At 48.6% G+C, this 12,475-nt stretch overlaps 1 protein-coding gene across 15 annotated transcripts in view; it reads left to right on the forward strand.

Moving 5' to 3' along the window:
• Nucleotides 1–1,218: 1,218 nt before the first annotated feature.
• Nucleotides 1,219–12,475, forward strand: part of ZNF618 (zinc finger protein 618) — a 151,122-nt gene continuing 139,865 nt past the window's right edge. For 7 of the 15 annotated variants that reach the window (XM_079790142.1, XM_079790151.1, XM_079790149.1 and 4 more), the window contains exon 1: nt 1,220–1,424. In XM_079790142.1, the coding sequence (XP_079646268.1) occupies nt 1,392–1,424 (33 nt within the window). In that variant the 5' untranslated portion in view covers nt 1,220–1,391. Of the gene's footprint in view, nt 1,425–12,475 lie in introns of all 15 variants that reach the window. The other 8 variants (XM_079790143.1, XM_079790145.1, XM_079790144.1 and 5 more) reach the window with 2 other exon arrangements.

Raw genomic sequence — 12,475 nt, forward strand, 5'->3', positions numbered from 1 at the left:
ATTCCTCTGTCTCTTTAGGGAGCAGGTCCTTCACACTTCATTTTTTTAAAGAATTGATTCTTGGGACAGGTGAGGAGGAGAACAGGAAAAAAAAATCCCCTTTAAAATTTCCCAAATTACAAGAAGGCAGTTCCTCAAAAAAAAAAAAAAAAAAAAAGGTGATTATTTAGGATGTTGGATAGAAATATTCTTGTTCACCATTTATTTCACATAGAAACAGTTTCTCAAGTTTTTCTTTTGAAAATGAACCCGATTGGGGGATAAGGGAGGGGGCTAACCCCCTTTAACCTTTATTAACCCTCTTGTCTTACATAGGGCCATTTCTTCAAACTTATTAAAATAAACGTTCTTTAAACATTTCTTTTTGACTAGGGTAAATAGACATACTCTGTTCACCCCACATTTCATATAATTATAAAGCAGCTCCTCAAATATTTATTTTAAAAATCAATCTGATTGGGGGGCTAGAAAACCCCCCCTAACTGCTCTTGTCAGACACAGGGCCAGCTCTGCAAACTTACCTGACGTGGGAATTTTTGGAGGGTGGCAGGGGCCAGAGGGACATCTTCACTGAGCCTTCCATAAGGCCAGCTCTTCAAACTTTATTTTAAAAAATCAATCTGATTGGGGGGCTAGAAAAACCCCCCTAACTGCTCTTGTCAGACACAGGGCCAGCTCTGCAAACTTTTACCTGACGTGGGAATTTTTGGAGGGTGGCAGGGCCAGAGGGACATCTTCACTGAGCCTGCCATAGGCCAGCTCTTCAAACTTTATTTTAAAAAAATCAATCTGATTTTTTTTGGGGGTGGAGGGGGAGCAGAAGAGTTCCCATTAACCCCTTGTGTCCCGCGGAGAGGCAGCTCCCCAAACTTTTTTTCCAACGTGAACATGACCTTTCGGAGGGGCTGGGGAGCGGGGGGCGGGCAGGAGGGCGCCGGGGGCGGGCGCGGGGGCGCGGGGAGGGCTGGGCCCGGCGCGGGAAAGTTTGGGGGGCGGGTGCGCCGCGGCCCCGGGGCTGGCGGGCGGGCGGGAGCGGCGCGCCCGGGGCCCGGCCGGCTTTGTGTGCGGCGCGGAGGCCGGCGGCGCGGAGGCCGAGGCCGAGGCCCGGAGCTCGCGGGCCGCGCGGCGAGGCCGGGGGGGCGGGCAGGGCGGCGGGGGGCGGCGGCGGCCCCGCGAGGGGCGGCTCGGCGGCGGCGGCGGCCGGTGCGGGCTGGAGGTGGGGGCGAGGGCCGGGAGCCCCCCCCGCGCGCCCCCAGCGCCCCCGCCCCCCCGGCCTGAGCGGGGCGGGCGGAGGAGGGAGCGGCAGCGGCGGCGGCGGCATTGTGCGCGCACCAGCAGCCCGGCCCGGGAGGAGCAGGACGCGCCGGGGCCGCCTCCTCCCGCACGGACCCATGAACCAGCCGGGCGGCGCGGCGGCTCCGCAGGTACGAGGGGGCCGGGGGCCAGCACTGCGCGGGGGACCCGGGGGGCCGCGGCCCGGGGCGCTGCGCCACTTCAGTGCGAGATTTTGCAAAATGCAAAGTGCCTGGGCACGTTTGCGGGCTTTTTGTGGGCGCAAACGGGAGGGTCGGGGTCTGGATCGCCCCCCCACCGGGCGCCGCGGGGTGCGAGGAGGGTGGGAGACGCGGTGGGGTCTTCCCGGACCCCCACTCGGCGCCCTCTCCGGCCCCGGGCTCGGACCGGAGCCCAGAAAACAAAGCGGTGAGAGAACAGAGCAGCCATTTCAGTTTGGACAATTCACATTTTGCAAAAATGCAACCCCTTCCAGCTCTCCCCCCTCCCCTCCAAATTTGCAATTTCCCCCTGACCCTCTCCGCGCTCCCGGCTCCTGATGACCCCCGGGAGGTCTTTCCTCCCTGGCCCCCCATCTTTGCAACAATCTTTTTTTTTTTTTTTAGGCCATATTTCCCTTTCTCATTTTTTTTTTTCTAATTTTTCTTCAAACGGTAGTTTTTTCCCATTAAAACGACGCCACCTAGAGGATACTATTCTGTAAATAAAAAAAGAAATTAAAATTGAAAAGAAATAATTTTTATTTCTTATTTTTTCAAAAGTTTGCACTATAAATCAGTGGAGGGGAAAGGGATTTTTCTTTTTTCTTTTTGGGGTGAAAATTTTCTCTTTGATCTTTCCAGCAGCGTGAAGACAGTTTTTATTTCTGAAGCCAAATCCAGATAATATGTAAATGAAAATTAAGCTGGAATTTGAATGAATTCAGTTTTTGAAGGGATGAAAGCAAAAAGCCTCCTAAAACCAGTCACTTTGGCTGCCCAACTCATTTTAGTTTGAGAAAAAAACTAATTGGAATGAGGAAAAAAGGGAAATTGTTGAGTTTGGAGAAAACTGGGAGAAATTGGCTTTATGAAGCAATTAGAAATTGTACTTCATTGTAATTTGGAACTTGTTTAGCTCCGCGGGCAAAAAGGACTAATTTCACAATTTGGCAATCTTTAAGTTCTATTTCCAAGAAGGAAGGATTTAAAAGAGAAAACAGACCCTAAAATGTTGGCTTTGGACACACCCAGAAATTGTAGGTTTTTTTTTTTTTTTCAATTTTGCATTTACATTTTACTGCATTTAAATCCCAAGGTTCTAAAGAAAAACAGAAACTGGAAAAGTTAGAGTGAAATCCTCTCCATTTTCCCCTGCGTTTGCTGGGTTTTGTGTTATTCTGTTTTGTTTTGATGGAATAATTAAGATTGTTTTCTGATTTTGTTTTCTGAAAGGTCTAGGCATTTCTTTTTTGTTGTTGTTTTAATCAGAAAATGTCAGAAACCTTTTTTCAGCAATATTCAGTGGAAGAAATGTAAATTCATTACATTATACAAATTGAGTAGCCCACAGATTTGTAGGAGAGACCGCCATTAAAATAAGATATGCATAATTAACATTATTATGAAAAAACTAACAGTGGATTCATAGAAGCTCATTTTCTATGACATGCAATTGAATCAGTTGATAAAGACAAGGGTTGAAGAATTCTTGGAAGAAGAACATTTTCCCTTCTCTATGCTTGCTCACTCTTCCAATTTGAAAAAATTTATTATTTAAAAAAAATCCAGATCTCCAGATCTGAGGCCTCTTTGATTGTGATGTGGGCTTGGTAGTTTATTAACATTCGGTATTTTTTTTTTTTCTCACAAATTTGATTATTTTCAAAGGGGAAGAAAAATCCATTAGCCTTCATCATTTTGGGATGTTTGTGATTTTTTTTTTTTAAGCACAAATTTTACTGACATAACAAGAAGGAAAGATAAAAAGGGAAGGACAGAGAAGATGAAAATTCCGATTCTCACCCACTTCTATAGTGGAATACTTACTTTGCTGAAAAAATGGGGTAAAACACCAATTCAGCTGATTCTAGTATCAAATTTTAATTTAATTTTTGAAGGAAAAAAATCAAAATACAAACAAAAGCCAAACCCAAAGCTACTTGATGAAAGCATATGTGCTAACAGCATTTGATATTTTTTTTACTTTGAAATGAATCAAATGAAGGTGAAACAAAAAAAAAAAAAATTTTTTTTTAGAAGACAAATATTGACCGAATTAAAATTTAACAGATGAAAATAAGGTACCCACCCAAAGTTGAAGGGTTATTTGTAATGAATTACCATCTGATTGAAGTTGCTGGGGATTTTGAACCAAAAACAAAAACCAGAATGTTCTAATTTTTCTGTCCCAAAGGGGGGAATATTGTCAGCATTTGCAGGGTGGGATCTTGTGGGAGGGGGCTGGGGGGGGGGGACTGATGGTGGGTCACACAGGCCTAGGACAGGAATCCCTGTGCCCTTTTCACCAGCCACCAGCTGATCTTGGTAGAAATGGTAGCCCCGGTCCATGGATTCCCAACCCTGTTTTGTAGAAATTCAGATTTCTAAGGGGATTTGAATTCTGTGAAATATATTTGACAGTGGTCGAGGTTTGACATTTCCCATCATGGCCATTGCATTTGGGAGATTTTATTTTTTTAGTAACAAAATCCTTCAGGGCTGACTGGCCACATTCTGACATATTTAGAATGAGCTTTTTTTTTTTTTTTTTTTAAGTAGCATAATTAAAATTTTTTTTTTTCTGTTGAATTATTTAGGCCGATGTCTAGGACGGTCAAAGAATTTACAATTTCTAAGGGCTCTGGTGGCCTCATGAGACAGTAGACCTGGGTTTAGCAAGAGATAGAGGAGACCTGTGCCCTGGGCAGGGAAGGGGCAGGTGGGCGTCCCTACCAGGCATCGGAGAAAACGTCAGGGTTGTAGATAACAGGTTATTTCTGGTGCAAGGAATAAAAATAATTGCAGCATGCCCCTTGGTGTGTCCTGGCCCTCCTGACACACCACTCGGATTCCTTCATTCCATTCTGCTGAAATTTGGTTGTGTTGTCTACATTTTAAAGGGAACTCCTGGCTAGAAATGGAAAATCATGTCTGTTTTGTAGACCTGTTTTTCTCTTAAAAAAAAAAAAAATTGTTGATTCTGATCATGTTTGTTGTAGAGGAAATCGAGGTGCATGATGGTACTGTTGGAGGCGGGGCCAGTTTTCTTTTGTTTCTATTGGCGTCTCTCAGGATTGAGATCTGACCTGGGCCTTGCCTTTCTCACCTCCTATTTTAGGTGGAAGTGTGACCCGAAATGGACATGCGAGCTGATTTTTATTAGCCCATGTCCGCTTACCACACTCCCTTATAACATGGGGCAAAAAATCTGGCAAATTGGACTTGAGGGGTGGTAATTTGCTGATGGGCTGCGTTATTTTGGTGAAAGATCATTTATACTCTCTTTCACAGTGGAGACTCTTATTACTTCATGTTTTGCTTTTCAGCCTAAGGAGTTTTTTTTTTTTTTTTTTCTAATAAGGTTTGAAATTTCAAGGGCCTGCTTTATAGCTTGACTTTGGACCAAGCAAGGAAACAGGGTTTGCTTATACTTGAGCCCTGCACAGTGGTGAACGTGAACAAGGCCTCTTGCTTTTGCTGAAGGAAAGCCACAAAGATGGCTGGTCAGTGGAAGGCTGACCTCTTCCCTGGTCCTAGAAAATAAACAGCCCGTGGTTTGTTTCATTTGAGAAACAGAGTTTAAAAACTCCTCCATTGTCAGATACAACCCCCCCCCCCCCCCCGCCCCCACTGCTTCCCCTGACTTCAGAACCCTCAAGTCTTCTTGGTGGGGAGATAAGAACTTCCTTGCTGTGTTCTGCTGGCTGTAGAACTGACTTCCCATGGTCACGATGAAATTTGAATTTCTCCACGTCCTCATAATGTGTTGTGCCCGCTGTGTCTCCTACCTGCTGATGCAAAGTGGAGTAGATTTGTGGGTTCTCAGGAGTTCCAGCTTTCCCACAGTCTTGCCGTATGACCTCGGACAGGTCCCTTTTTCCTTCTGAACCCCAGTGTTTGCATTTGTCAAATGAGAGCTTGGGATCCGAACAACAATAACAAATAAGTTTCATCTCTAATTCTGACTCCAAGTGATTGGCTGTAGTTGCCCTAGGCCAGTGGTCGGCAAACTCATTCGTCAACAGCGCCAGATATCAACAGGACAACGATTGAAATTTCTTTTGAGAGCCAAGTTTTTTAAATTTAAACTTCTTCTAACGCCACTTCTTCAAAGCAGACTCGCCCAGGCCGTGGTAGTTTGTGGAAGAGCCACACTCCAGGGGCCAAAGAGCCGCAGGTGGCTCGCGAGCCGCGGTTTGCCGACCCCTGGCCTAGACCACTGTGTTGAGAAGGATTCCGAGCTCACGTCCATATTCTGGAGGGAGGGGTGCAGTGTCTCTCACCGAGTGGGGCGTGCACCTCTGAGTTGCCATGCCCAGCCCCGGCTGTGCCACACGACCCATGGGTGGATTGTCAAGTCAGTTTAGCGGATCACAGTCCGCATTAAAAAATAGAATATAATACAGGGGAACAACAACAACAACAAAAATAGCAGAGGCATAGCACAGGACTGAAGGCAAGTGTGGTCTCATGAGGCGTTCGTTTCATTTATGTTTGCCGATGCCTGCTGCACGATAAGAAATGGAATTGCTCCTGTGAGTCACGGTCAAACAGAGTTTGAAAGGTGCTGGACTATGATCCCCCACGATGCGCTGCCGGGACACGTGACTGCTCAGACTTCACTTTCTCACCCGTTATCCTGGCTGAGTTGTACGTGCACCCTGAGGGGTAGGTGTCCCGGGCCACAGGTGTGTCCCCTGGTGGAGCCTGCTGTACGGGCCACCTGGGAAGCAGGCCCAGCTGCCTGGAGCTCAGGCTCGCACCCCAGGTTGTTGGCCTTGGATGAGACCTGGAGGACAGGTGCTGGAGCGAAGGCCGCGCCTTGGCCGGGTTTTCTTGCTGGAAAGGAGGTTTTGAGTCATTTGGAATCCCTCTCTCGGTGGGAGGGGGAGCTGTCACCATGACTTTTATCCCTCACTTTTACTCCAGATTGCCAGAGGAATTTTTCTGGAGCGAGAGAGCTCATGGTTGTGTCGTATTTAAATTTTAATCAGACTCTGTGTGTGTGTGTGTGTGTGTGTGTGTGTGTGTGTGTGTGGGCATGAACTTCATAAACACTCCAGAATGCCTGTGGTGGTCCCCTCATCTTTTAAATGTGTCAGACCAGTGCTGTCCAATAGAAATGTGATTCGAGCCACAAATGTGAGCCAGTGTGTAATTTAAAATTTTCTAGTGATCCTTTGGAAAGGGAAAAAAGGAACGTGAAGTTAATTTTAATTATATAGTTTATTTAGCCCAGTATATCCACAACACTATTTCAATAGGCCAGTAACATAAAATGATCAATGCAATGTTTTACATTCTTTTCTTTGGGGTGTGCTAAATCTTTTCTTATTAGCCCCATTTCATGTGTGGCTAGTAACTTCTGTATTGGACAGCACATGGTCAGACCAGTGTTCCACTTACTTGCTCTTGGTGGCCTCAGAAAGTTAGTGACCCATCTTTCAAAACTCTTGGTTTTATTGATGGGACTTCCTTGCTGAGCCCTGCCTGCTCAGGGGCATTTCAGCTGGTAGTGGTGATGATTCCGTCTGTTTAGCCTCTTTTGGCTTAGGTGGTTCACATCTCCCTTTTATTCGTCCCAAAGCAGTCTTCTGCCAGGGGTACGCCAGAATGCTGTACTTAGAAATGACAAATGATGGCTAGAAACTCCGGCATGTGTGCCATCGAAGTTGAAAAGTGCAGGAGACAGTTGTGGGAGGTGGGTTTTATTTTATTTTATTTTATTTTATTTATTTTTTTAAAAAAAAATATATTTTATTGATTTTCTACAGAGAGGAAGAGAGAGGGATAGAGAGTTAGGAACATCGATGAGAGAGAAACATCGATCAGCTGCCCCCTGCACACCCCCCACTGGGGATGTGCCCGCAACCAAGGCACATGCCCTTGACCGGAATCGAACCCGGGACCCTTGAGTCCCCAGGCCGACGCTCTATCCACTGAGCCAAACCGGTTTTGGCGGGAGGTGGGTTTTAAATAAAGTGTGGCCCGAAAGGATGAAGGTGGAAGAAGACAGCAGGTGAGTCCGGCCAGAGTTGGGGTTTGAGGGGAGGAGGGAGATGGAGCAAAGATGACCTGTCGGTGAAATTCATTTCTGAACTGAGTGTGGAACCACCAGGAAATTCCCCCAGGACAGCCCTTAGGTCAGAAGCTCAGAAATTTTTCTGACCTTCATCCAGTGGGTGAAATGGAAAGCTGCATTCGAGGCCACCCAGGCTAGAGTTTGAAATCCAGCCTTATCGCACAGTGAGCTTTGTGTTGCTTTGGGAAAGTCACTTCTGGTTTTGGAACCACAGCTTCTGCATCTGGAAGAAGGCGGGGGGTGGGGTGGGGGTAATAATCTTGACCTTGAATGGTTGTTTTACAGTTCAATGAAGCAGCACTTACCGGAAACACCCAGCTAATCCTTAGAAACTGGTCTTCGGAAGGCGGTCAACACTTGTTATCTCTTGATCCAGTGGCCAGTGGATCTCCATTTGGGGAGCTCGAGTCCCAATAACAAGTCCCCAAAATAAAACACGGTGGCTTATCTTCAAGGGGCGAAGTTAGGTAATAGTTGAAAAGGTCCACGTTTTTGGTGGTCGTTTTTAGACAGACCAAGAGGAGACATCTCCTGGGCCTTCTCCATCTCTCTTGTCCAAGGTGTTCTCAATACTGTAATTCTAGGGAGGCTCCAGCTCCTCCGAATAGATCCGGATTTGCTTCCAAGCCTGTGGCACGGTGTTTAAAAGCCATACATCTCAGTCTTGGTGAACTGTGTACTTTGAGCTTCTGCTCACACCGAGCCTCCTGTCTCTCGTGCCCTTCCCCTCATTCATCTCGGCTCCGTGAGGAACCAGACCCCCTCGAGACCACCTGCGTGTGCTCTTCTGTGGAGCGCTCCCCGGCCTCCCCAGACAGGGTTCCTCTCGCCCCACTCCGAGGCCCTTCCCACGTGCTCTGGACCCACCGATGAGGACTGGTTGGTTACATTTCTGTTTCTCCCGCCAGCTTGTGAGTTCCGTGAGGGCAGAGATCATGGGTGATTCATTTTAGGGCCTGGCACAGAGCAGCAGCTCAATACATATTTGATGGCTTCATCGGATTTTTGGAAACAGCTCAGATCAGTAGGATTTGAGTCCGTGAAGAGTAGGGGACCACTTTGGGTTTGGCCGGTTGGTCAACGCCAGTGTTTGATTAAAGGAGCCGTAGCTCCTTTCCTTAGAGCTGGCTCTCAAGCCATAGGCCCCTTGGAATGAGGAAGCAGAGGAGGCTTGTTGGGTGGGAATAATGCTGCCTTGACTTTACATGTCCTGGGGAATTTTTTTAAAAGTTCTCACCCCCTTCCCTCGGTTGTGTTAAACCGTTTCTTTAAAATGGCTTGGGGGCCTTCTAGGCTCATCCTCCGGATGGCGGGTTTGCAGGTGTGATGAATGGGACTCGGCAGTGTCTAAGGATGTGGAAAAGGGGAAGCCTTGAGGTGGAAGGGGCTCAGCAGTACCAGGGTTTGCTCTAGGAGCCGGTCTTCTTGGCCACGGGCCCAGGAACTGGACATTAGGGGGTGCTTGCAGACCCCCCCCCCCCGACACACAGCCCCTTAAATGTAAAGTAGTTGTGTCATTTGATGTTCAACCAGACCCCATCTTTGGTTGGTTTCTGGTTTGCAGATGCCAAAGATTCAGGAAAATTTATGGGAGAAAACTTGAGAACATTCTGTTTATTTGCTTACTCATTGTTCAGTAAGTTTCGTAAACCACTGCTGTTTTTTAACACTGTTTGTATGGGTCAGCTGAGCCTGTGAGCACAGGATGCAGGTTTGAGGTAGGCCATGTTTCCTCAAGGGCCATCTTCCCATAGTTTCCCATTTCTGAAATTGGGATGGGTGTCACGATTCAAGTCTTCTGTGAGCACACCGTTTCTCCCTCTTATTATTATTACTAGAGGCCCAGTGCATGAAAATTCATGCACTGGGGGTGGGGGCTGGGAGGGGGGAAGAGTCCCTCAGCCTGGCCTGCCCCCCTCACAGTCTGGGAGCCCTCAGGGGTGGGAGGCGACCCGGTGATCAGGGGAAGGCGATGCCCCCATCATACCTCTGCTGCTGCCACTGCTGGCAGCGCAAGCCTCGGCCGGTCCTGGTTACCTGAGCCTTGGGCAGCCCTGGGCAGCTGGGCAGCCGCCATCCAAGGCTTGCCTGCGCCTTGGGCCCAATCTGGGCGGCTGGGGGCTGAGGGCAGGTCTGGCCGCACTGTGTGCCTGCCTCCCCCCCAGCTGAGCTGAAAGGACTGTGGGACTCTGGTGGGGCTGAGGGGACTGGGGGCCACCATCTTTGTGAAGGTGTGACAATTTGCATATTCCCTCTTTATTAGATAGGATTTTTTAAATTCTCAAAACATGCTTACAAAGTCAATGGTGTATCTAACCATCCCCAGCACCTTTGGAACTCAGGGACTAGAGTGCCTTGTTCCTGGTGGGGTGCACTGTGACATTAGGGGTTCCCCGTCAGGCACTTTGACTTTACTTGAACCTCACTTATCTCTGGGCTTGGCTTTTCCACTGGTACAGGGAGGCAGGACTTCACCCCGGGAAGAAGCTTCTGGAACTCTGAGCGGGCACCCCTTTCCTTTCATAACTTTGCTTCTCTTAAAGGTGTTAAGTAGCCACGGGCGGGGAGTGGTGATGCCTTGAAAGCAGTGGCCCTTCTGAACCGCCACAGTTGTGAGGGATGTGAGCTGGCCTGCCCGTGGCGGGACGCCAGGCTGACACTTCCAGGGGTGGAGTGCACAGATCGAAGTTCCAGGGACAGGGCTTGGCTCCCCTCTCTGCTCCACCACCTATACTGTTGTCATCTTTGCCAGCGTCCTTCCTTTCCCGGCACTTCGTTCTCCTTGTGTGTAAAGTGGGGACAATGACGACGATGATGGGGACGGGGATGGCGCAGGATTCTTGTAACAAGTTGTGAGGGATGTGAGAAAGAAGCTTTGCAAAGGGGAAGGTGCTGTTCCCTTACAGTACGCTACTTGTACATCATCTCATCCAGGAATGGTCAATAAGTAAGTAACATTCATACCACCGCTCCCCAGTTCCAAGCCTGCGGCAGGCATTGCTAATCGAGCGTAGGTCTGTTCCATTGAGTCTGGCCTGTGGCCTCAGAGTCCTCCTTAGTCTGATGCAACCAGTCATGATGGTTTAGCGTGGGGCATAAAGCCAATTTGTCTTTTTTTATCTACGCACACACACACACACACACACACACACACACACACACACACAGGAAAGTGAGGTGGAGTTACTAAATCTCAGTGAATAGGCAGAGGTGGAACTTCAAGCCTCAGGTTTCTTCGCTCCTCAACCAGTGCTTTTCCTACTGTTGGCACATACATCCGTCAGAAGGAATTAAAGTTAATTTGGTCTTGAGAAATAGAGGCTCTGGACTGTTATAATTAGATACCCTCGGGGTTGTCACCGAAGCAGGGCTGGGTGACCTGCTTCTGCCTGCTCCTGGAGTGATCAGGTTTCGAGGGGAGATTCTGGTGGCTAGGCCACTGGATGGGAGGCATCCCTTGCTCCCTCCTGTAGTTCAGATGCCATGGCAGAGGGGCAAGGCAGGCCCTGGGGTTCCCGGATGGTGACCTGGATTTGCCACAAGTTTGCAGGTTACACACTGGAAGACCACAGATGAGTTCCTCAGTCTCAGAATCTTAATTTCTACATCTGGGAAATGGGGTGGAATAATCCTTCACAAGAATGAAATAACATATTTGAAAATGCTTTTTAAACCAAAGCCCTCCATAGGTACGCTTTTTTAAAATTGCTTTTAAAAAATCCTTAACCGAGGGTTTGTTTTTATTGATTTTAGAAAGAGAGGAAGGGGGAAGAGAAAAGGGGAGCGAGGGAGAGAGAGAGAGAGAGAACACATCCATCTATTGGTTGCCTCCTGTAGGCACTCCGACAGGGGATTGAACCCGTGACCTGGGTATGTGCCCTGACTGGGAGTGGAACCTGAGATCTCTCAGTGTACAGGATGACACTCCAACCAACGGAGCCACACCAGCCAGGGCCCTGTGTGTTACTTTTTAACACGTGTTCATTTTCGTAACTAGCACTAATTATTAGTGCCCTGCTAGGTACATTGATTAAACCCAGAGTCCCAGACGGGTGCTCACCAGGTGAAATGGTCCCTTATCTTGTTGTACTTTATTTTATTTGCCAGTCTCAGGTTTAAAAAGTTGGGAATTTTTAAACCTTTGACAGGGTACGTGTTCTCCTGTTCGATCAATTTCTGCCCCCATTTCATTCATGTATGTGACCTGCCTGGTCCCGGGAGGCCCTGGGCCTGGGCCCCCTCACACAGCCTCTGTGAGTTCGTCTGTTCGGTGGGCGAACAGGCCGCTCACACCCCTCACAGGCCTCCTGCAGGCAGCACGCAGCGGACTCCCAAGTGCTTGCTCCACAGCGGAGGGCTGGAGAAGCATGCTGGCGACAACTCCTTTCTTTTCTTTACCGGGAAAGGAGGGAGGCTGAGGTGAGGATGGTATTGAGTTGACAGGAAAATGATATAAATATTTTGGCTGACAAAGCAGAAGGAGGCTTCCTATATAGGCTAAGGAGAATGAATGGAGTCAGGTGGTGCGCGGCGCCCCTGTCTGCCACGGAACATGGAAAGCCTGCTTTCTAGTGAAGTGAGCTTTGTGTCAGGGGTGGGATCTCTGATTCCCAGGGGCCAGCCCTGGTCCTGGGGGTGGGGTGCGGTGGGGGGTCGGGGGTGGCGCCCAGGGAGAGAGACATTGGATATCTTTTCCACGGGTGGAAATGATGCCTGCAAAGCGAAGGAGACCTTCGTATCCCCGAGGCCCCAGTGTCCCTCCGGCAAGCCCCTGGCTTGCTGGCAACATTCAAAGTCAGTAGCTGTTTGGCCAGCTTACTGGCTGTGTTATTGTCCAAGACAGCATGCCTGAGGGCTGAGCCATTTCTACCCCTCAGCTTTGAGCCTCCCCCAGACAAGT

The sequence above is a fragment of the Cnephaeus nilssonii genome, assembly GCF_951640355.1.
Source record: "Cnephaeus nilssonii genome assembly, chromosome: 14".
Lineage (NCBI taxonomy): Eukaryota > Metazoa > Chordata > Mammalia > Chiroptera > Vespertilionidae > Cnephaeus > Cnephaeus nilssonii.